The sequence below is a fragment of the Monodelphis domestica genome, chromosome 5 (genome assembly GCF_027887165.1).
Source record: "Monodelphis domestica isolate mMonDom1 chromosome 5, mMonDom1.pri, whole genome shotgun sequence".
In the NCBI taxonomy this organism is placed as follows: Eukaryota; Metazoa; Chordata; class Mammalia; order Didelphimorphia; family Didelphidae; genus Monodelphis; species Monodelphis domestica.
The window spans coordinates 27,206,017-27,230,479 of NC_077231.1; the positions used below are offsets into that span (position 1 = coordinate 27,206,017).

The 24,463-nt window shown below is 49.9% G+C and overlaps 1 protein-coding gene across 3 annotated transcripts; it reads right to left on the minus strand.

Moving 5' to 3' along the window:
• Positions 1 to 1,722: 1,722 nt before the first annotated feature.
• Positions 1,723 to 15,094, minus strand: GDF11 (growth differentiation factor 11). Of its 3 annotated transcripts, none has more exons than XM_056797953.1 (4): positions 14,562 to 15,094; positions 8,985 to 9,394; positions 8,266 to 8,647; positions 1,723 to 2,167 (listed from the first exon to the last, which is right to left on the minus strand). In XM_056797953.1, exons 1-3 carry the CDS (start codon positions 14,953 to 14,955, stop codon positions 8,267 to 8,269), a joined length of 1,185 nt encoding a protein of 394 aa, XP_056653931.1. In that variant the 5' UTR covers positions 14,956 to 15,094; the 3' UTR covers positions 1,723 to 2,167; position 8,266. The 3 variants fall into 3 exon arrangements, with proteins under 3 accessions (XP_056653931.1, XP_056653930.1, XP_056653929.1); XM_056797952.1 differs by lacking the exon at positions 1,723 to 2,167 and adding an exon at positions 5,322 to 6,119; XM_056797951.1 differs by lacking the exon at positions 1,723 to 2,167 and having other exon boundaries at positions 5,322 to 8,647.
• Positions 15,095 to 24,463: the final 9,369 nt, after the last annotated feature.

Below are 24,463 nucleotides of genomic sequence, written 5' to 3' on the forward strand. Positions count from 1 at the left end.
CTGGGAAGTGTCTGAGGCCAGATTTGAACCCAGGACCTCCCATCTCTAGGTCTGGCTCTCAATCCACTGAGCTACCCAGCTGCCCCCTTTATGGTATTTTTTTTAGTAGTCTAGACTAGAAGAGTCTTTTCAGCCATGGAACCTGTGATTCTGGAGGAAGCAAAAGGGAAGGACTTGTAGCCCAGGGTTAACTAGCTGCTGGGAGTAGGACAGAGATTCAAGCAGGGGTGGGTACATAGAACACAAGAATGAAAAGATGGGTTAGATTCTTCAGGATTATTGAGACAGGTGAAAAGGCATAAGGAATCAGGAAAAACTGAAACTAGAGACTTAAGCCACATGCCAAGATTATCTGTTGGGAAAATAATGGGTGTGGAATTCAACTTCAACTCAGCTTTGTCTGGTTTTGCTTCTGTAGGTTGTACCTATCTATGATAAAATGATATCATTGGGACGGGGGGGGGGGGGGGGGGCGCGGAGGGTGGATGCTCCTTTCAGTCTTATTAGAAGCACTTTCCAAGTCATTTACAGTTGTGAAAGTTCTTGCCACTTCCCCACCTACTTTCAGCTTCAGGTATCTGAAATTGAAGACCCCACTATAAGAGTCAGAATCCATGTTGTAGCAGTCACATGGAAAAGTTCCCAGGGCTGTTCTATTCCTATGAGTTTACTCTGGGTATCTGAACCCCAATCTTAGGACGTCCTTCCCTAACCCCTAGGAGGCTTTAGAAGCTCTATATGAGTAACCTTATTCCTCTTTGTCTCTTAGATATCGTAATTAGAAATCATCACCCATATAAGATGGCAACCTTGGAAAAAGAAAAGCAGATGGAATGAGTCTTGGGCTTGCCTTTGAGCTCCTTTGTAATATATACTTCATTCCCCTAGAATTCAGGAACAGTTTGTTGGAGGAACTCTGGAGGTCTTGATACAGTGAACTAATATTCAGATGTGGGTAAAATAGTTTTGGCCCTGGATTTGTCCCTAAATAATGAGGTTTAGGGGCAGCCTAGGTTCAAATTTGGCCTCAGACACTTCTCAGCTGTGTGACCCTGGGCAAGTCACTTGACCCCCATTGCCTAGCCCTTACCACTCTTCTGCCTTGAAGCTAATACACAGTATTGACTCCAAGATGGAAGGTAAGGGTTTAAATTTAAAAAATAATAATGAGGTTTAGATTAATGATCTTTCGTGGTCTCTTAGTTCATGCCTTGGTTCCTCTTAATTTCCTAATAAAGTTGCTGTATAAAGCTAATTTCTCTTCTAGTTAACTTTGGCTGTTTGCGTTGCTTTTGATATAAGGAGGTTTTGTGGTAAGAGCTGGGTGGGACTAATATTTCTTAGAATGTGATGGAGTTACTCCCTCCTGATGAGTAAGGCTCGCCTTTTGGGACAGATTTGGGGAAGGAGTGCCTGTGATATGTATGGCACCTAGTTGATTTTTCCTCCCTGAGCTGGGGACTGGTTGTTAACTACTTTGATCGAGCTGAATAGATGGAAGAGAGAAAACTGCAGGGAGCACAGTTGAGTTTGGGAAAGCAGTGGAGGAGGAAAGGACCAGGGTGAGTGGGGGAGATTTGGGCCTGACTTGAAAGAGAAAAGAACTGAAGAGCTAATGCTCTGGGTGAGTAAGTGAGGTTTTGGTGTTGCCAGAGGTATAATGGACAAAAGGAGAAGAAATTGAAGGGTTGGTGATGAACAGAACAAAAAGCGCCACAAATAGATCATCACCTGCCTCTTTCTAATACCTCTCTCGCGAAAGTCTCTTGCCCTTCAAAACAGCTAATATCTCAGCGTTAAGATGAGGAATTTCAAGTAGAAAGGGGAAATCATTAAATTGAGTTTCTCCTTTTTGAATTTTCCTTTCACCCACTTGGCTTTAAAAACATTCTCTTCTAGACTTCCCTTCTTTCTTGTTTGTCTTGGGAGTCTCAGAAGACTCTTCTGAAGAGGAGCTGAAGTCAGTTCTACTTTCCTGCTTCCAAACAGGTTAAACCTTTTATCAACTGGTCTAGAGATCATCAGGGAAACTGGCACTCCTATTTCCATTCCTGATTCTTCTCCAAGTCCTCCTTGAAGATTGATACAAATTCCTTTGTTACTGTCATCCCATTTTCTGTATTTAAGGTTAGAGTGGATAACAGCAGGAATCCTACCTTCCAAAGACCTTTTGAAGACAAAGAAATTGCATCATCTTTAAAGTTCAATCAGTCTCCAAACCTGAGAGAAAAATATTTTCCTCTACAGCACTGTTCAGAAATAGGAATGAGGTCCTATGAAATTCCCTTCCACCTCCCCCTCACCACCATTTGGTCTCTTACTCCCCTCCTCCCTCAACCTGGGGAGAGATCTTGGGGTCAGAACCTTGACCGACTTATCCTGTGAAACGGACAGACTCCTAGGGAATGGGGTGTCAGGGTAATCTCCTTTGATCCCATTTCCCCTAATCCAGACCATTAGAAAGGTAAAAGCCCATATCTCCACGAAGGAAACTATCCTGACCCTGAAAACTAAATTTCTCTCCCCAAATAAAACTGGTTTCTACACAGTTGTAGCAAGAAGCTAGGTTTGGGCACTGTAGAAGAGCAGAACCTGGGCTCTGATTTCTGGCAGGCTTATCCATTTGTTACAGGTTCTTCTAAAACCAAAACCCTAGATTAGATTGGGGTGGTGGGTGTGTGGAGCTAGGGGGCCCCAGGGCTGTGAAGGAAGCAAAGGGAAGAAAGTCAGTTAAACTTTTAACACTTCTCCAACTAAACAAACAAAACTTTACAATTGGAATGACCTTTCTCTCTATCCTCCCTCTCTCTTCCCTTCTCCACCTCCCTTCTTCTTAAGCACTGCTATTGGTGCCAGTTTTCCCTCTCTTCACTTTCTGGTCTCTCCCCTGAAGACCAAGCTAGAGACTAATGGCATGTGAAAGGTTAGAGTTCAGTAAAGGTTGATGACTAGTTAGAAATGGCCCAGGAAGAACAAAGCCTGTGAAAAATGGTAGTAACAAGGTCAGAACTAGAAGCTTTGGAAGAAAGAACAACATGGTATATGGGAATCTTAGTCGGATGGACTCCAGAAACTGTCCCGACCCTTCCCTTAGCCGAGTCCCAACCACAGACTTGTCTTAAACTCATTCTTCTCCCTTGCCAGTTCTCCTTCTCCAGCAGTTTTCAGATTCATTTTGTTGGTCTTATACCTCATCCAGTTCAACAATTTATCTGTATTGGTGGTTGGGACTTAGTGATTCCTGTTCTTCTGGCTTGGCCCCTTCTGTCTTAGCTCACTTATCTACTCTTCCAGTCACCAGGAGTCATTTGCTGTAAAAGGCCTGGTAGGCACTAGACCCCAAATCCTTCACACTCTCAATAAACTAAAATGTGACTACTTCAGCCTTGTTCTTCCTGATGTACTAAACTGGAACCCAGATAAAGGGAACAGATCCAAACCCTCTTGAGCCCATCTCTGAACTGGACCACCTAGAAAGGGCCTTTAAAAACGTGGAGGAAATTGGTTTTCCTAGCCATTCCAGCCTTACAGGCTGTATCTTTTTTTTTGGTGATTTTTAAAATTCCTTCCCCAGCTAACCTGGTAAAGGGTTAGAAGCTTTGTGGTTTGTGTTGGAGTTCAAGGACCACTGAGAGAAGGGATAAACAAGGATAGAACTTCCTTGATATTCAACAGAGCACATTTGCCCTTGCTTTGGAGCTGACTTGAGATTTGATCTTGTGACAAAGTCATCCACTCCATTTGTCAGTGAGTTAGTCCCTTTTTGAAGGTCTGGCCTCCATCGCTCCTATGTTTCAGCTGGTTATCTGTACTCTTTGGGGTTGGAAAATCATTCCATTCTACTCCTGTGGAGGTTCTTCGTAGAGTCCTGGAGCCCAAGACTTGACCGTCAGTCTAACTCGTCCCCTCCCAGCTCCCTCATTCCCTGTTGAATGTTTGTGTTCCTGTCCCCAGTCATGCTCATAATAGACATTACTTATTGGATCGACTTTCCTGCCCCAAAGAAGCTGCAGAACCCAGCTGGGAAGGAGTAGTTTTGACATGGAGACCAGGGAAGTACTGCACGGTGTGCTTCCTAAGCCGAGCCCTTGCCAGCTAGAACCGAGGAGAAGAGCTAACCTCAAGGCTAGGAGACGGGCTTGGGGCCTGACTGCGCTCGCTATGTTCTGCCTCCGTTTCACGGAACAGGAAGCTCCCCTACCAGCCTTAGGGAGCCAGCTTTGGCGTCTACACCCAAGGATTAGACGTGGGAGGTAGAGAATCCTATTTGGTGGGGGGCTGGTGGGGTAGGCCTGGCCTGAATGACTCCCACTTCAGAAAGGGGCCTCAGTTCCAGGTAGAGCAGACGCTGAGGAGCCACAGGAGAAGAGTTGAATGTTGGCTCAAGTCCAAAACCAGAGGATTTGGAGTCCTGTGCGTGTGGGAGGAAGGGGCTCCCTTCTTGGGGTGTCAGTGGTCACGCTAGCAGTTAGGTCCAGGGCAGCTCCACCAGCTCTGGCCCAATTGGCATATGGACAGGCCCTGAGAAAACCCTGGAGGCATCGGAGAGAGGGAGACACTAAAAATAGGATGTCTTCAAAGGTCGTTCTAGAGCCATGATATGTTCACTTCACTTCTGTGGCCTTAGCCCTGCTGGGTCTACCTCTCTGGCCGGCCTCAGTGACTTCTAAGATCCCTTCTATAAACGCTCTGCGGAAGAGGAGGCTTCCTGAAGTCCACCTTAGAATCCAACCTGGGAATTTTGGGGGGGGGGTGGATTTCAGGTTTTGGACTCTAGAGACCTGGGGGGGGGGTCGGGAAATGGCTTGCTTGGTTGCCTAGGAACAATGATTGACCAAATGGCCACATTGGTTTCATTTATGACTTCTGCAGGCAGAAAAAGGCTGTGGTTGAAAGAATAGAATTTTAGAGCTGGAAAGGACCTTTGAGACCATCTAATACCTCTTAGGAGAGAATTCTGACCCCTCTAGAATTATTCTGTCCTCTCCTCAGGCCATCCAAAAGGTTGTTTTCCTCTAAATTTCCCAGAGGATATTACGTTGGACCCCTTTCCCCTCAATGTGCCTTGTCTGGAGGCCAGGAGACACTCGTCTTCCTGTAAGCTTCATTGAGGGCTTCCTTCTGTCATCTCCCTGATTTGTGTAGTATTAAGGGGATCAAGAGGGCCCCCCTGTGCAGTGTCCCCCAGTTGTGCTGCTCACTTTGGTGTGACCACAGCAGCTGTTATCCTTTAACTTCTGGCAGCTTTCTCCGGGTCTGTAAAAGGAGGGGACTAGATAATCTTTAAGGTCCCTTCTAGCTCATTTGGCTACAGGAGGAGATTCTCAATGCTAAACTCTTTGACTTTATTTTTTCTTTCAGGTTCAAGTGCTAGATTGGGTCATATGACCACCCCAATATGCCAAAGAACATTTAAAAAAACCCCAAAAAGGGCCAATGGCTATCTCTGTCCTATGTCACTTCACTCAGAAACTGCCCCATGTCTTCATTTCCGTGCATCCTTTGGGAGGCTGTTTGGTCAAGAAGTCCTCTAATTCTTTTAAGGCCTCCCTATGCCCCCTGACATCCCTTCTCCCTTATCGCCCCAGCCTTCTCAGATGACCGATACAGAAACAAAGTTGTTCACGTACACAGTGTGACATATACACAAAAGCAAATAATTATAATGATATGTTCAAAGGGGGCACTGGCTTGGTCCACACTTGAAGCGGGGTGGCATTCCCCGACTCCTTCTGTGTCTCAGCCCTGTCTCTAATAACCTCTTTGGGGGAACAGGGGTTGAGACTCTAGGTTTGTGTCCAAAAGAGAAGGAGCCTTCGATTCCCCCAAGGTCTTTATTTGGTAGGAATGGGGGTGTCTTCTAAGTATCCCCCCAAGTTCAAGGCTCCAGTTTCCCTTAGAACCTATGTTGGGAGGTCAAATGATGCCCCTGCCCTTTGCCTGGCCCCTGGGCCTGAGATCAAGGGTTTAATTTTGGAGGAGTCATCTTCTGATCTTGACCTCTCTGGTTCTCCCCTCCCCACCAGGGATGTGGATGGTGGTGGTATGGGGATAGTTCTTCTTGGGATTGGAGTGGTAAGAAATGAAAGAGCAGGGCTGGAGGGGTGAGCCTGGGGAACCTGCCAAGATTGGGAGGTAGGGTGAAGAGACATTGACCCACCCCTCTGAAGAATGGGGGAAAAGACCGAGGCCTCCATCATCCCCTCCCCAAGGCAGGCTAGAACTTGGGCCTTTGAGTCAACTCCCCAACAACAGGAAGTCTTACTGGTGCCTTTGACTCTGGCCCAATCTTATCTCCTCTAAGGCTCCTGGTCATAACTGTGACTGATGGGAGCTCGGGCCTGCCACTTAACACCTCTCAACTCTTCGACAAGACCAAAGAGCCCCAGGAATCCTAGATGAAAAATGGACCAGTAGAGGCAATACTGGACGAACCCAAATCCTGGAGAATTCTCCCACCTTGTTGAGGGCCCGTCTCTTCCTCACCATCCATAACTTCCTTACCCACCAGACCTCAAAACTCCCTGTGGCCCTCAATCTCATCCCTCCAGCATCTGCCCTGGCCTGCCCCCCACTCCCCCAAATATCGAGAGGTATTTCATGTCCGTAAAGTGCCCGTGGTAAGTGCTCAGGATTCATCTTTGCTTCAGCTGCTTGCTGCTTCTGTTCCACCAAGAGGAGGGAACTGAGGCATGGGGGGGGAGGGAAGGGGAAAGAAGGGGGGCCTGGAGGGGAGTGCAGAGTGGGGGATTGGGGAAAGGGACAGGAGAATGACTTGCCCTTGGAACCCATCTCCCTCCTCTGCTTTAACTAGCCTGCCATCTGTTGTCATCCTCCATCCCCCACCACACACGATTGCTTTCGGATGTGCCCGCTCCCTTGCTGCCAGCTAGCGCTGGCCTCCAAAAAAAGATAAAAATCATGATTCAAATAACAGACACTACTCTCTTGTTTCCCCTTCCTTGCTTGCCCTGAGCTTGTGGGTCTCAGAATACTTCTCTTTCCAAAGGATTCCTCCTTCCCTGGGTCTGCTACTCTCCAGTCTCGAGCCCAGAGCAGTCATTTTTTATTTCAAAGCCTTGGGTGAGAATTGCCACTACCCTCCCGAGTACTAGCTCCTGCTTTCTTTCCCTCAAGACAGACTCGGGGGTCCCTAGTTTCAGGCTACGGCCCTTTCACTGTCCTGAAAATGGCAAGGGAAAGAGGGACACCCCTGGCTCTTTGGTCTCTCTTAGCTAGGGGGCATTGGTGCGCCCTGCTCCGCTCCATCATCGATGAACTGAGAGAGGGTGCATCTTGGAGTCACTTGCATCGCTCAGACCTGAATGTGGATCTGCTGAGGCTCTGCTCGTGTCTCTCCTCCCTCTCCTGCATGACCGGTCACCCCCTCATTCTCCTTTCTGGGCCTGACTGCCTAGAACCACCGGCTCTACGTATGGTTAAACTTGGAAAGTGAGATTTGCAGGGGAACATATTCAGACTCCCTCTGCCCCTAATTCCCAATACCCTGGATGTTTTATACAAGTGCTTGAGTGGGTGGGTATTGGGGTGCTTCTAGCTGGGCTCCCTAGTTTAAGGAGTAAAATAGGGCACAGTGGAAGGGGGGCAGGGGGAGGCGGAATCTCCTTCATGTAAAGCCAAACACCAGAAATGAAAAATCACAATAAATAAATAAATAAAATGTCAAAATCCTTCCCACTCTTTGCTGTCCCCAATTCCTACTCCCTTAGCTTGTCCACGGAGAAGGAGGGAAATCTGGGCCCACCCTCCTCCATGGGCCATGGCACACAGAATGCCCCGTGTCACCCCCAACCCTTCACCAGGCCAAAGAAACAAAGACTTGGTGTGAGGCTCCCTCTGCCCCTCTCCGTCCCCATGATTCTCACTTGACTTCCTCTGTCTAGTCTCCTCTGCCTCTTTCCTCCCTCTGTCCTGCTCCCGCTCTCCTATCCTTGTCCTCCTGCCTGTCTCTAGTCTGTCTCTACTTCACTCTCTCCCTCTATCTCTTTTCCGCACACCCTCACCTGCAAATCCCAAACACGCCCCCAACTTGCCCGTCGCCCTCCTCCTTCCCCCGCAGATCCCTCGCCCCTCTGGGTCTCTATCCCCTACCTTCCTCGGCTGTATTGCACGCTGCTTGGGGTGGGACGGGGAATTTCCTTTAAGAGGGGTCGAGGGGGGAGCTCCAGGGCCTGAGTTGGGGAAGGGGCGCGGGCTGGGGATCCAGGGGGGCTTGTGGGGGAGAGGGTCCCTCTCATCCCCCACCTTAAGAGCAGCCACAGCGATCCACCACCATGCCGGGGATCTTGCCGTAGATAATCTGCTGCTTATCGTTAAAATAGAGCATGTTGATGGGGGACATCTTGGTGGGAGTACAACAGGGCCCGGCTGAGCCTCGGGGGTTGGCCTGCTGCACCAGGTGGGTGTGCGGGTACTTCTGCATGAACATGTACTCGCACTGGCCAGAGCAGTAGTTGGCCTTGTAGCGTTTGGGCGCGATGATCCAGTCCCAGCCGAAGGCCTCAAAGTCCACGGTGAGCGGGTATCGGCAGCACCGGGACTCGCTTGAGTGCTCGTCACAGTCGAGGCCCAGATTCCTCCTGGAGCGTTTGGTGTTCTCCAGCACGTGAAGTTCCATAAATGGGTGCTGGAAGAGCGGAGAGAAGAGGTCACCCCGGGGGCTCCATCCCCGCCCCCCGCCCACCCAAGCTTGGTTCCCCCACTTCCCGCCTCCACGTTTGGGGCGGGGGGCGCTCATGGATCTGTTTGAGACGAAGGAAAACGTGCGGAAAGGTTGGGGGGCAAACCCAGAGCCTCCTTCCAGAAGCAGCCGATGCTCTCCGGGCCCTGCAGCTCGGAGCTCACCCAACTCCCCATTCTCTGGAGCTGTGGCCCCACGTCGGAATCCCCCAGGATTCCACTTCTTTCTGGCAGCGCCTCCCCTCCCCCATTCCTGAATAGCCCCTTCCACGGGCCGCACTCACCAGCCCTTCCGCCCCTGGCCCCAGGGAGGTAACAGCCAGGTCGGTGCCGCTGGGATCGAAAGCGTTGATCTCGATGCCCCAGTTACTCTGCGGCTGCCGGAACCAGCTGTGCAGCACCTGCTTGAAGTCGATGCTCTGCCAGTGGCCCGATCGGGAGTGCAGCTCGATCTTGAGGGATCGGATGCGGATGTGGCGCCGGCCCCCGCCGCCGCTGCCCCCCCCACCTCCTGTAGTTCCTTCCCCTCCCAGGGGCTTCAGGCGCAGGATTTGCAGGTAGACGGTGGCAGGGCGGGGGACCGGCCTCAAGTACACCCACAGCTGGGCCTTCAGCACCTTTGTGAACATTACTTTGGGGCTGAAGTGGAAGTGGCAACAATGGGGGCTGCCATCTGTCTGCACCGCAGGGTCCGCTGGAGAGAGAGGGGAGGAGGGGAGGGAGAGGGGGTCAGTCAGGGCCCGAGAGCGCCCCCCTCCTGCTGTCCCCCACCCAATCAGGCATCTTGATTCTGGCGGCACTCTGGTGACTCTCCCCTTCCTGTCTCTGAGCTGGGGCTCCCGCTCACCTCACCTCCCTTCTGGGAAGCTTTATCTGCTTCTGACTCCCTCTCCTGGGGTCCCCTAACTGTCAGCGAGGAAGCCCTCCCTATCATCTATCATCCATCCCGGAGATCTTCTGCCGCCCCAACTCGAGGTCATGCCTTTTATTCTGTTCTCACGGGAAATGGAAAACAGGCAGCCAAAGACATTTGTCAAGCAACTGAGGCCGCAGTAAGGCTTGGGCTACATGCTTGAGGCTACCGGAGGTGGGGAGGGGTCATGCTTCCTCGCTCTCATCCTGCTGCTGCTGCAGTGTTTTCTTTCTGCCAAACCCATCTTTTCAGGCTCCTCCTTTACGGCTTACATAGCTGGAGGGTCCTGAGGGGGGAAGAAGTTGGCTGTCCTGGTGAAGAAGCGAATTCATATTCTTCGAACTTTCGAGGCTCGCAAAGCACACGTATACTCTAGGGATGCATTTCTGGATCTCGTGTGATCCATTGAAACTCTGCTTGGAATTCAGATTGGGTACTCCCACCCACAGTGACCCAGAAAGCAGAAGAGGCTGATTTCTCGTCCCTACTATGCCTGCTGCTCCACTCTTTGGGAATGGGGTGTGAGTAGATCCTCCCTACTCTTTCTTGCCCGGTGCTCAGCCGTACTACCCAAATTGCACAACCCACAGGTCTAGGGATGCAGATTCTCAAGAATAACTTTGCTTCCCTTACTTCGACCCAGCCAGTGCCAGATGCTATAATTCCAGCCCCCTTCCCTCGGGTATCCAATGGAGATAGGGAACAATTAATCCTATCACAAGATTGGATCCGAGGCTTGATCATTCCATTGGCTCTTGAAAAGAAGAGTGAAGGAAGCATCACCCTTCTTTACCTTTTTCTGATCCCTAGTCTCCTCCAGCCTAAATTGCCTCCAGACTGGATAAGAATGGCTGTAGATAGACTAATCGATAAAGAAATAAGCCATAGGGGAAAATCTAGTTGCAGGAGATTTGAAAGTGTGAAGAAGAATCTCCTTCATGCACAGATCTTGTACACTGATTGATATATATGGGAACAATTAAATCTGTTTCCATCACCTTCTGAACCCTCCCCGAGGTTGGGGGTGTCGGGAGAATGGAAAGAAGCACTTAATGTCACGCCTTTTGTTACTAATCTCAAGCGTTTTCTGCTGCTTGGGCAAGAATTTCTTTAGGTCTCTTCCTAAACCAAGGGGAAATTCACCATGATTTGACACCCCGGGGCTCGGGCAGGCTCCTCGGATCCGCTAGTACCTGAATGGGAAACTGGGGGTTAGAGAGGGGCGCTGAGCAGGCGGGACAAACCAACTTCCTTAAGCCTCCAACTTTCAAGTTAAGCAGTACGAAGTCCTCCTCCGTAGGAGAAAGGAGGGAAAAGCAGAGCGCCTGAACAGTCTAGAGGGAAAGAGGAAAGCTTCCCTTCACTGCACCATCTGCCCTGTGGTTAGTCAGCCCCTTTTCTTGGCCAGCAAAAGATCTGCCAATAAAACTGCCCATCCCTTCTGCAGCAGCTTTGCTTGGTTGGGTCTCCTTGCCCCAAACTCGGACTCCACTGAGCTGTCCAACAGCCAGCCACGGCTGGGAGCCAGGACCAGGTTTTCTTTCTCCTGGCCTCAGATTCCTTTCACTGAGCAGCCCCTGGGCTAGAACTCCTGACTACTTGGGGCATTGCCCCTCACCCCTCACCCAAAGCTTTCTGTGTAGGCGAGCATCCTTTTATCCCCCCCCTCCCCTCCCCAAACTTCCTTCAAGGTGTGGGAGGAGGGCAGAGAAGTGGAGGAGTGCAGACCGGGGAGACGGAGACAATGAGCTGATATTGGAGACAGGAAAAGAGAGAAGTTGGGAAGGGGAAGAGAGAGATGGGGGAGACAGTGATGTGGGGGAAAGGATGGAGAGAGGAGAGAGGGCGTGCTCAGTAGAAAGTAGGAAACAAGGAGGGGGAGGAAGAAGAGGGAAAAGAGGGGCACCTGAACTTAGTAGGGCAAAGAGGGGAGATCGAAGGAACAAAGCGGGGAGTTGGGGGGCAGCCAGGAGTCCCTCAACACACGCTGTACAGCTCGGGGCAGTGGGGAGGGGGCAACATCTGTGTTGCATTGAGCTGCTTGGTGGCAGGCAGCAGCAGGTCAGGTTTAGTAGGCGGCGCTGGGCTGGGGAGGGGGGGCTCGGTCGGGAGCGAGGTCACCGCACTATTTTCAGCTAGAGCCCATCCCCCCCACCCCCCACACTGGACAGGGGCCCAGAGGGCCTGGGGGCAGAGGGGCAGGTTAGGGGTTTGAGGAGGGGGGAGGCGAGAGCTCCCTCTCTCTGTGCCTACTGGGCTTCCTTAAGGGAAGTGACTGGAGGGGCTGGAGCAGAGGGGGTGGGAGAGGCTGCTCTAGGGGGGCTCTGAGGTCGGGCACAGGAGGTTGGGAGGGGTGGGGGCTGGGGTCCAGGGTTGAGTGCCCGGCTGGGGTTGGGGGAGGGGAGGGGAGGGGGAGGGGAGGTTCTCTGCTGACAAACACCTCCCCTGATTAGCGGAGCACAAGTCTCTTATTAAAGCCGGTCCCTGGGGATTAGACTATAAAAGTCTCTTTTTCCTTTTCCCCTCTCTCTTCCCTCCCCTCTCCACACTCCCCCCTCCCTTCTCCAGATCTCTGGCTCGCTCTTAAAGGGGACGTACTACCTCGGTCCAACTCTGGGCCCCTAGCTGATTCCTGTTTTTGGTGGGATGGGATTGGGGGGAACGCAAGCGTTTCCTCTCGCTTTCAAAACTGCCGCCTTCCTTTTTCCTTGGTCCAGGCACTCGAGAGCCCCAATGGCAGTTACCTTGAAACTGTTTTAGTTTAGGGGATGCCCTACAGGAGTTTCAAACTCGGACCAATAATCCACAATCTGAGACCCCTCACTCACTCGGTTGCGAAGGTCGGACCCTCAGCCTCTAGGAGCCTCAAGGAGCAACTTTTTCTAAATCCCTCCTTATTAAACGCCCCCTTCTTTTTTAGAGATCAGCGCGCCCCCCACCCCCAGTCTCCCAGGGCTGCCCTGCCTGGGTCACCATTCTACTCAACTATCGGGTGCCTTCCTCATCCTGGACCCATTCTTCTCATTCCCACTGGAATCCCCAAACCCAAAGTCTTGATTGAACCGAGATCATTCTGGGAGGTGTAGAAAAATCCTATGCCATAGGGAAAAATCTAAGGAGCTCAGTAGGGTGAGGCCCCCCAAACCAGCTCAGTGCCACCTAAATAGGGGGCATTTCTACATGCCAGACCCTCCCTCACCCCCAAGCTTTTTACAACCATCTGCCTATAAACCAGTTCCCCCCTTCTGTTCAGAGGCCATAAAACGAAATAGTCTTGGGGGGAGCAACTCCCAGGGGAGAGGAGGGGGGCTGGGCCCCCTGGAGTTTGGGGGGAGACCTGCTTGGGGGAGGGGCATCGGGGATCACATGACCCCCTAGGGATGGGAGGTGGGGGAAGCATTGGCCTGGATTTTCCAGGTCATAAAATTTCAAAGCCACAAGTCTATTAACATGTTCACCTTCCGCTCCCCCAGGCAGCCCAGAACTAGGATGCTGGGTGCTCCCCCACCTCCAATCTCTCTCTCTCCATGGCTTCTACCCTTACCAAGTTCCCCATACCCTCCTAACTTGGGAGGGGGCACACTTAATGAGTTTGACCTGAGATGTAGACTAGAGGATTCCTTCCTTCCTCAGTCAGAAGGCTGGGATGGGAACCCCGTATCCTAGTGACTCACATTGCCTATGGAACTGGCAGGTCAGCTCCGATTTCAAGCCCCCTCCGCTAACATTGGGGGTCGGCATTGAAGAGATCAGGGAAGCCGGATCATGGGGATCCATGCTGAGGGTGGGGTGGAACACTGAAGAAGCAGGTGCTACGTGGGTTCCAGAAGATTTTCAGAGCTTTGAGCCAGGTGGGAATTTGGGGCACTAGGAATATTCTGCAGGCAGGAGCTGGATTTGGAATGCCCACCATAGCAAACCGATCCAGAATTAAAACAGGACGGATGAGTTTCCAATCCTGAACTCTTCCGTATTGTAGACAAATATGCAAATCACTTATAATCAATTTTTCTCTGGCCCTCATTGTAAAAGGGCAGGGGGAGGGCAGGGGGAATCATGTCCCTTCTAACGCTGATCCCAAGCCCCCCTCTATCCAGGGCAGGAGGTTAAGGACAAGGAGCTGTTAGCAGCAGAAAGAGCTTTTCTATTAAAGGCTCGCCCCCCCCCCCCCCATCCAAACCAAGCAATAAGCTGGAAAACTTGCTTGCCATTCTGCCTTCATAATCTCCTCTCTCTCTCTCTCTCTCTCCCCCCCCCCCTCTCTCTCTCTCCTCTCTCCCTCCCTTCCTCCCTCCCTCTCTCTCTCTCTCTCTCTCTCTCTCTCTCTCTCTCTCTCTCTCTCTCTCTCTCTCTCTCTCTCTCTCTCTCTCTCTCTCTCTCTCTCCCTCTCTCTCTTTCTCTCTCTCTCCTTCCCTTCTTAACTCTCCTGGTGGGGGGGGGGGGAAGGGGGAAGGAAAAGCACGCTGCTGGGGGCATCCCTGTATCACTCCCCCTTCCAAACTTGGCCCCAAACTTCCAGGGTGCTCCCTGTCCTGGGTGGGTTGGGACAGGAGAAAAGGAGGGGAACCCGGGGAGCCAGCCCGAGCCGAGTGGGAAGGATGGTGTTCCCATATGCCTTGGGATGAAGAGGTCCAGAGCTGACTCTGCCCCTGGCTTGGATTCGAGACCGAGGGGCATTATCTTGAGGGCTTGGGGGCGATGATGGAGGGCAGATGGGAGGCACACAGTTCAAGTTGCTCCCTTCCCCAGGCGGAGGACCTAAGTGTCAGGTTGGGGGATACTTTCCTTCACGTCCAGGTACCTCCGTAACTGACCCTCCACTCCTCCCTTCACTTCTGCCCTGCCTCCTTCCCTTCTTCCCCACCCCACCCCCATCCCACACTCCGTTCTCCTGGCTAAAATATCTCCCGGAAAGGAGACCCGCGGCGCCCGGGCCGAGGTCACTTACTTTCCTGGGCCATGCTGATGACGGTCTCGGTGGTGGCGTGGTATTCGTCCTCCTCCAGGAAGTCCTCGGGCTGCAGCGCGTCGCCTTGGAAGTCGTGTAGGTCCAGTATCTCCTGCAGGGGGGGCGCCTTGGGCAGGAGCTGCTTCACCACCTCGCGGCTGATGTTGGGCGCTTCCTTGAGCCGCAGTTTGCTCAGGATCTGCGACTTGATGCTCTCCAGCCTCAGCTCCTTGCTGTGCTGGCGCCACACGCACACGGGGCAGCCCTCCGGCTCCTCGGACGCCTGGGTCCCGCGCTCCCCGCCGGCTGCCGGGCCCTCGGCCGCCTCCCCCCGGGGCCGCAGCTCCAGGGCGAGGAGCAGGAGGCAGAAGAGCACTGGGGCCGCGGGCACCATGCTGGAGGGGAGGGGAGGGAGGGCTGGGGGGGCGGGGACGCCTGAGTCCCGTGGGGGGAGGGAGGGAGGGAGGGAGGAGAGGGGTCGGGGCCGCGCGGGACTGGGGGGCTGCCCGGGCCAGGGGGGCCGGGGGTGGGGGGGGCCCGGGGGCGGCGGGCGCGGCGGGCGGGGCGGGCGGGCGGCAGGGGCGGGAGGCTGGGGGGGCCGGAGCCCGGGCCTGGCCCTTTATAGCCCCGGCCCCCGTGTCGTCAGCGGCCGCGATTGGCTGCGGAGCCAACAAAAGAGGCCGCGCTGTCATCCTAAGCTAGAGAGCGAGCCTAGACTAGAGACTGAGAGATAGAGACCGTTGAGAGGGCAGAGAGAGCCAGGGACAGAGAAGCAGAGCCAGAATGGGGAGAGAGCTGGGCAGCGGGACTCTCAAGGCCAGAGACACCTGTGGTGGAGGCTGGAGAGACAGAGACTCCAAGGGGCAGAGACAGGACTCGGGAGAGCCAGGACAGACCCTGGAAACTCAGGAGAATGAATCAGAGATGGTGGGAGACACATGGCTAGATAGCAAGAGTCCTCCAGACCATGAAAGACCTAGAGACTCCTGGGAAAGAAACAGAGCTGGAAAGACAGCTCAAGAGAGCTGGAATGAAAGGGGCCGAGGCCCCTTAGAGCTACAGAAGGGGAGGAAGAAAGGTGGGAGAGGGACAAAGACAGAAACAGAGACTCAAGGACAGAGAGCCCAGGAGGCACAGAGGCCTGGGAGTCAGAGGCTGCTGGAGTCCAGACTGGGGACAGGGACAGAGATGTAGTTAGTGCCTCAGTAGGGAAGTATGGAAAAGAGGGGGGAGGCAGAGTCTGAAACGGACAGGGGCAAAGTCCAAGTGACACAGGTCAGGAGGGATGGGGGTGAAGGGAGGGAGGGAAGTCCATAGAAAGGGGGATAATATAGGACAGAATGCTGGAAGGAGAGAGACACAGAGGCAGAGAGACAGATTCAGACAGGAAATTGTCAAGAAGAGGACCACATGGAGGAAAGAAATAGAAATGAGACTGAAGGAGAGGGCTTAGGACTGATACTAAGTGAGATGGGAGCAGGGATATTGGAGGATCATGGACAGACAGGAGCAGAGTCAATGCAACTGGAAGAAGGCTGGTTCTGGGGTCCGAGGACCCTCATTCCCATTTCCACTTACTACCATGTGTGAACTTGGGCAAGTGGCTTCCCTTCTCTGGACCTCAGTTTCTTTTTCAGTAAAAAGAAGGAGTTTGACTAGACAAGCTCAAAAGTCTATTTCAGCTTTGGTTCTATAATCCAATGTTTTCTAGACAAATACCTGAGGGTTTTCAGAGGGGAATAAGAAGCAGTGAAGCCAGGGGTGGAGAAACTAAGCTCAGATGCCTGGCATTTAAGATTTAGAGGAACAGAGTTGGGAGACTGGGGGCTAACCTCTAAACAGTCTTTGAGCTCAGGAGTATGGTTGTATTTCTTGAGTTGGTTAGAGTAAAGTGTCCCCCAAGTCTAGAGGGGGCAAGAATGGCTCAGCTCTGGATTGATTAAATGCTAGGATCCTGGTTCCTAATTCCACCTATGCTTTCTGGTTTAGGTCTTGGATCCTAGTTTCCTCCAGGTTATTTCCTGATCTCTGAGGTCCTAGGCATTCTCTCTGAAGTCCACAGGTAGTTTTAATCCTAAAATCTTTGCCTGAGTGACTGTATTATCCCTTAAGATCAGAGTTGAATAGAAAATAATTCTGATTCTGTATGATGCCTTCAGAGACCAGCTTGGGAGGACAGGAAACATGTGTATGAGAAAATTCAAGAAAAGTGAGAAGCAGAAATTCAATTCCAGAAACATTTATTAAGAACCTCCTCAGATTAGAAAAAATATTCTAAATTAATTAAATAAAATTTAAAAAAGCCTCCTCAGCTCTGGGATACAGCACATATATTTCTCCATGGTGTGCATCTATATGTATATGTGTTTCTTTTTACCAGACCTTTAATTTCATTGGTATGAGGATCTTAAGAGATCCTTTAGGTATATAAAGATGAAAAATGACATAGCCCCTGTCCTCAAAGCCTCAGTCATTTCTATTTGGTGTATTCTCTACTTAGATTACAGATCATTTCTCTTTGGTGTAATCACTAGGTAGATTGCAGAAGAGCTGGAGGGGTCCTTGTCAGAGGGAGGGGAAGGTTCGGCAGGATGAAGAAAGATAATTGGGGAGTGGGTTACAGAGATTTTGAAGGGGCCGGGAACCAGGAAGAAAGGGGGCAGTTCTGGAAGAGAGGAACCCACTGGCTCGGGCTTCTACTTTAGACCAATCAGAACATGGGAGGGAAATCTCCGATTCTCATAAAGCAGTGTTCCAGCTGCTTCTAGTTAGAACTAGAGATCAAGTTAAAGCAGCCTTTGTGGTTACGGGTGAGGGTGTGAGGGGTCCAGGTCTACAGAGAGGACAGTTAGAAGGCATGAATACTACCTCCCTTTTTAGGGGCTCCAGTTTTATCACCTGGGCCATCCCCCCCCCCACTTTGACCCCTATATATGCCTGATTTCTTTAACCTCTAGCTACAATCCAATCCTCAGACAATTCTGCCCTCTGGTGGTCAGATCCCAAACTGCAATGCCTGGGAGCGGTATAAAAAGCAGCTAATAAGGCTGATAAACTTTCTCATTTTGCAGATGAGGAAACCGAGCTCAGAGAGGTCAGGGGACTTGCTCAGATCATCTCGGGTCATTGTGTCACAGTCAAGGCTCTTTTCAAATTCAAACAACTTCTCGATTCCTTTCCTACCGCTAAGCTCTCCTCCCCATCTAGGCTCAATAGTTCTGGGTCACAGAGCCTTCTTTTCCTTCCCGTGTTCCTTCCCTGCGGCTCCATTCCAACTTTATGATGTCCAGCTGGAATGGGTAAGCCGCTGAGATCTCCAGGCAGATGCTTTTCGGGGCATGTGTCTAAGCTCAGCCAGGCTGCTCCACCACCAAGCCAGGAGAGGGAACACCACCTGGAGTTTAGGAGGCAGAGGAAGAGAGGGGGCAGAACACCTGGATCATTCTTTTCCCCACCCAGAAATACTCCTACACAGACTTGAGACTCCGCCCCCTATTCTGGTTTCCTAGGCAACTCCTAGCCAGGGGCACCCCCGTGATGTCATAATGTTACCAAGGCAACAGTCCGACCCACCCCCTTCCAGGTCCTGACTGGTCCCTAGCAAAAGTAGGCAGGGTCCTAGGAGATTCAGTTAGCACTGAGGGGTGTAAGAAGTGGAAGGAACTGAGGGGCAGCATCCCAGGTTTTTTCAGGACAGAGACAGGTATAGGTTGGTAGGAAAAGAAAGAGTGAGAGCATGTGTGTGTGCGTGCGCGCGCGCACATGCTTATCCCATGTTCATATGTCCATGTGTGGAAATGGGGGAGAGTGTCGTTCTTGACCATCAAATCTATAGGAAAAAGAACTGCAGTATTTCAGGAGTCTGATGATCCATATTCAGGTCCTGGGAGAAGCAGAATCTGTAGCTGGAGACCAGCTATTCCTACCCTAGAAACATTACCCATACAGCAAGGGGAGGTGACCATAGGGGGTTTCTGCCAGGTTCCTATCCTTCCACTCCTGCCTCCGATCAGGACCTCAAAGCCAATCCTTCCAAAGGGCAAGGGCTCAGTAGGGAATTGGGGGACCTGGACTCTGAAGGTCACTGGGGAAGAGGGATAGCTTGATGGAGAGCCCCAATTATTTTCTTTTCTCTTGCCGCCAAGACTCTGGAGATATCCTTACCCTACCTCAATTTTGGTCCAAATCTGCAAGGGAGTTCCCATAGCCTCCTTCCTTTGCTCATACCTTCTAAGCAAGAAGAGGTGGGGAGCTTTGGGAGGAAAATGACTGAAGGGAAGGAACTTGTCCAGAGTGTCTCTCTCCCTCTTCCAGTATCTCGTAGAAATATGGCATTGGGGGCTATGCTGAGTTGGATGACAGTTTGTGAGAGGAGTGGCAAATGCTCACCTCCCAAGTCTCTAGCCACAAACTGGAACCCCAAGAGAGTATCTCACCCAGTAATTAACACTCCCTTCCTTCCAAGTCCTCTATAATTATCTAGCATGGACTGCCTCAGCTTTCCTCAGTGAAGGTGGAAGTTGTACGAGGAAGGGTGTGTGTGCAAAGGAGATGGCTGGAATACCTAAAGAAAGTTCATTCCTTTCCATGTAGCCAAGTTCTTAGCAGCCCTGCCTCAGTCTCCCTCTGGTCCTTGTATCCTTCTGATTTCACAAACCTTCTGCTTCTTAAAATGATTTTGGGGTCTCTCTTGATTCTCCTGCTCAACTTCTCTTTTGACCTCTTTGTTCGGAGTAGTCTCTCCAGAGTGTTCAGAATGTTTTATTCTGTCTTCATATTTAGCCTTCCTTGATCTTTGGAGTTTTCAAGGGCTTTTGGAGTTTCCCCCTTTCCTCCTCCAGCATTAACTTTCCTCTGAAATCTTCTCAAATATCTTCCCTTAACCAATTCCCTGGAGCTGCCTCTGACTGTTCTTCCTATGATTTCCTCAGTAGCCCCCTCTAACACATTTTTTTTTTGTCTTTAACTTTCTGTAGGGATCATGGCATCCTAAATTTAGACACTGGAGGTCATCAAGTCCAAAGCCCTCATTTTACAGATGAAGAAACTGAGCCCAGAGAGGTTGTCTATAAAGAAAGAGAAAGAAGGCAGTTACCAGGCCAATTAGAACCTCATATCTCAGAGACAGCCCAGGACCCTGCACCCAAGATCCTGAGCCTCCCAGACCATAGCTTCTGGCTTGATTTGTCCCAGCAACCATCAAGGGAAGCAACTCTTGTGGGGAAGGCACCTGATATCCCCCCCCTCCCTACACGATGACCAGTAGCTACTAAGATAGGCAAGGAAGCCCAGGAATATTCTCCCTCTTCTCCCCTTTCCCTTTATCCCCACCAGCACTGTTTTGGGCCCATTTCTTAAAACCATCATCTAGAGCAGTGATGGCAAACTTTTTAGAGATGGAGTGCTCAAACTACAACCCTCATGCTGCATGCTGCATGTGAGCCGCCCCCTAACCCCAGACAGGGGAGGGAGGAAGTGGGCTGCTGGGCAGAGGGATGGGCAATGGGAGAAATATCCTCAGGTGTGTGGAGAGGGGGAAGAGATCAGCCTTCTCTGGCACACGTGCTATAGGTTTGCCAACACAGATCTATGGGAACAAACCTTTCTATAGATGCCTCTGCAGCTGCTAAGGCTCTCCTTGCTCTTTGACCCTCCTAATTTGGCAGCCACAGTTATTGAAAATTGAGAAAAGAAAGTTCTCACCACCAAAGTCCTTAACCCTCTCAAAACACTCAACATCGGAAATAGATAAAAGTTTTATCAATGGAAATGAAACCAAAAGAGATTCATTACCATCGGGGTTACTACTCACTCAGAGGACCCCAAGACCTTTCCACCTGACTTTCAGCTGAAACTTCCTATGTGTTATGTCTCCATTTTAAACGGGTTCTTAACAGTGAGGTAGTTCAGTGATTAGAGCCAGATCTGGAAACTGGAAGTCCTGAGTTCAAATCTGGATTTGGAAACTTCCTAACTGTGCAACCTTGGGCAAGTTACTTAACCCCCATTCCCTAGCCCTTACCTCTCTTCTGCCTTGGAATTGATACTTAGTATTGATTCTAAAACAGGAGGTGAACACTTCCCAGCTGTGTGACCCTGGGCAAGTCACTTAACCCCCATTGCCTAGCCCTTACCACTCTTCATCTTCTTAAGACGGAAGGGAAAGGTTTTGAATAAAAATAAAATTAAAATTAAACAGGAGATAAGGGTTTAAAAGAGAAAAAAAAAGATTCTTAACTTGGTGTCAATGAAATTTTAAAAATATTTTGATGATTGCATTTCCATGTAATTTGATTTCCATCTATATATTTGTATGCTTTAAAAACTCTTCTCTGAGAAGGGGTCCATGAGGCTGCAAAAGGAGTCCTGTACCCCAAAGAGGTTACGAACCCTGTGTTTGAACATTTCTTAGAAAAGCATCAAGGTTAGGATTCTTTGACTCCTGTTTCTCTGCTCCCTTCTCTAGCCTCCCCACAGGATTAGGGTTTTTAGTCTTGTTGAAAGCTACGTGCAGCCAGAGCAGGCTGCGCTGCTCAGCCCGGCCAGCAGGTGGCTCCACTATTCCAGCTGTTCCCCCGGAGCAGGTGTACATTTCTCCCGAGCTGATTCTCGCCCCTGGAAGAGCGTCAGTTTCTCGCTCCTTTTTCTTTGGGGCACTTAATGGACACGCATTGCCGCTGGGTATTGTATTACATGTAACACAGAGCATACTTATAAGAGAATAGTAGATCCATTTTCTGGGTTGTTCCAAAGTGTTTAATGAAAGCTCACAGGACACATTTTACTGATGTTCAGTCATCAAAGCTTTCTCTGATCTTCACCATCGAACTAGAGGAGGGAAGAGTATTTTATTGGACTCTGACTGTGGAAAATTGACCTGGCAGTCGAGGCTTTGCCATTATCTGCCTTCATTTGGAGTTATTTGAATTTCACGTTACTAGATGGAATTGCTGGTCAGCTCCAGGAGGGGGGAAGGAAGAAGGGAGGGAGACAATATGGATCACATGACTTTGAAAACTTATGTGGAAATTTGTTGTTAAAATAAAAAAATTTTTTTAATGGAAAAAATTCATTTTATGTTACTAGTCTCCTTAGGATATTTTAAGTGGGTGGTAATGGGTTATTTCCCCTTAATTACATGTAAAAACAGTCTTTAACTTTTTTTTTTAAGAACTCTTACCTTCCACTTTAGAATCAATACTGTGTATTGGTTCCAAGGCAGAAGAGCAGTAAGGGCTAGGCAATGGAGGTTAAGTGACTTGCCCAGGGTCACACAGCTAGGAAGTGTCTGAGGTCAGATTTGAACTCAGGATGTCCTGTCTTTAGGCCTGGCTCTCAATCCACTGAGTCACCCAGCTGTCCCCTTTAACATAAAAAAAGTTCCAAATTCTCTGTAATAAGATACAGATTTTACATTGCAATCATGGAAATACTTTTTCCATTTTAGTCATTTTGTGGAAGAGATCTTGAATAAAAAAAAAGTGAAAGATGGTGCATTTTGGTCTGCACTTAGACTCCATCAGTTTTTCTCTGGAGGTAGCCGCCATTTTTCATCATGAATCTTTGGGATTGTCTTGGATCCCTGCATGGCCAGGAATAGCCAGGGTTTTCCCAACTGTTCATGAAATAGTATTGCCATTTCTCTGTAGAGTGTCCTTCTAGATCACTCATTTCCCTTTCATCAGTCCATGGCATTTTAGGTTTTTCCAAGCTCCTCCTGCTAGTTAGTCATTTCCTATGGCACAATAGTATTCCATCACTGTCATATACCACAATTTGTTCCTATTCATGGACATCCTTTCAATTTCCAATTTTTTGCCACCACAAAAGAGCAGCTATAAATGTATATAGGATCAACTTGTAATATATATGTGAATATATTACAAATTGATCCTTTTCCTTCTAAAAAAAATCTCATTGAGAGAGAGAGCATTCAGTAGTGGTACCACTGGATCAAAGGGTTGAGTCTTTTGGACATAGTTCCACATTGCTCCCGTGAATGCTCCCTTACTTTCCAAAACAGTGTTACCATAAGGAAGTTTCTTAGCATCCTTAAGCCTCAGTTTCCCCATTCCATAAAATGGACACTTCCATTATCTCACCTTCTTTTCTGGGTCTGGACAATTGTGGGCCAGACCTTCCAGGTTGGTTGTAAGGAAGGAGTTTTTCAAACATTAAAGTAGGCTAGAAATTGGAATTAATTTTAAGATCTCATCTCTAGTTCCTCATTTCTCTCTGGCATGTAAGTACTTATTGCTACGGGCAGCCATCTCATCCTGAAACAAGACTCTAAGCTCTACTTACCTGTAAGGATTGTATCATTTTTCATCTTTGTGTCTCTGGTACATAACACAACAACTTCATTCATAATGCATGCTTACTAAATGGATGTTGAATGAACAAACTGAGTGACATAATTGAAGGTCATAGAAGCCTGTGGACAAATTGAAGGATTGGAGGGTGGCTGGGTGAAGGATCCCTGGGGCTATATTATAAATGAAAGAAGCCATAGGATTGGTCATCTGGTTTGACCCCTCTCAATTTACAGATGGGGATATGGAGTCCCAGTGAGAGTGACTTGCCCATAATCACCCTGGTAGTATTTGGGATTTGAATTCAGGACTTCTGGTCTCAAATCCATTTTACTCCATCCCTCCCCACTGCCATCTTTCCCTAATTCCTTTCATTTATTTCCCATCTCTATTTCTCTTTATTCCTTATTTCTATCTCCATCTTCTCCCTCCTCCTCCTCTCTCTTCTGAAGGTGGAAGACTGGAGTTCACAGGAACCTCCTGTACCTGTTATTGTTGAGCTGTTCATCTGAGGGAGTAAGGAGAGGGAAGGATGGAGGGCATTCACCCAGCAGATTCCAGCTAGAGCCCCTGGCTCCAGGAGGCCTTTGGAGCTGGCTATCAGCTGCTTTGGGTGGCCTTGTGCTTAGCAGATGTTTTCTCTGAGGGTATGACCTTTCCCTAGAACATCCATAATCCAAAGGCACTGGGCTAGGGTGTGGTGGAGCTGGCAGGAAGCCTGTCGAAATACCAGGATGGGCACAAGTTTCTGCCTCAGGTCAGTTACTATCAACCAGTCCTGGAGCTAAAGAAGTGTTTTGGTGCCATATCTGGACTGTGCAAAGGCTCTGATGGGTGTGTCAAGTCCCTGAGGGAAGGGAGTTGGATCTCCCTCCCAAGTCCCCTTTCTGCATTTTGTCTTTTTTTCACTGTTCTTCCTCTAGTCTTCCTTCTGGTACTCACGGCTGGCCTCTTCTGTGTTCATTGTCTGGGGATGCAGGTCTCCAGCTCTGGGCACTGGGAATAACCTTAACTTGTTACAGGCTTACTGGAGAAGGAGCAATGTCTCAAAGTCTCTGGCTTTCTCGGGCATTTGCCTTGATTGTCCTCCTGCCTCCACTGTATTGAGCTCATATTTAGCTGTGTCCTGATCCCAGACCCCTGAGGCCACCTTGGAGCTCTCACCTCAAGCATTATCTTCAGTTCCAACCTCAACTCTCCCTTTGCTGCTCTCTCAAAAGAATTTCCATTAAACCAAAGGTTCTTAAGAGATTTTGGTAACTATTTCAACATAATTGGTTTCCTTTGTAATCCTGTTTTTTATTTTACTCATTTAATTACAGAACAAAATCTAGAGGCTTCACTAGCCTGCCAAAGGGTTCTGGGATGCCAAAAGGTTAGAGCTTCTACCCTAGACAGTCTCTCTGGCCTATCCCTGGATACTTCCCCTGGCAGCAGATCTATCCATTCTCAGAGGGAAGGAGACAAAGACTTTGAGCAGGACTGGTTGGTTCCTATACTTATGTGAGACCCAGGCTTTTTGGTTCCCAGCCTAGCCCTCTCCCCTGTCTTTTTCTATATTTCCTTTCTCTTTTGCTCTTCTTATTTCCC

What these genes read in the sequence shown, in the direction of transcription:
- GDF11 (XM_056797953.1), bottom strand. Translation starts at nt 14,955, where the DNA reads ATGGTGCCCGCGGCCCCAGTGCTCTTCTGCCTCCTGCTCCTCGCCCTG. An exon ending in CATCAGCATGGCCCAGGAAA is followed by an intron (nt 9,395 to 14,561) that starts GTAAGTGACCTC and finishes CTCTCTCTCCAG; the next exon opens with CGGACCCTGCGGTGCAGACA. An exon ending in GGCCAGGGGCGGAAGGGCTG is followed by an intron (nt 8,648 to 8,984) that starts GTGAGTGCGGCC and finishes CCGCTCTTCCAG; the next exon opens with CACCCATTTATGGAACTTCA.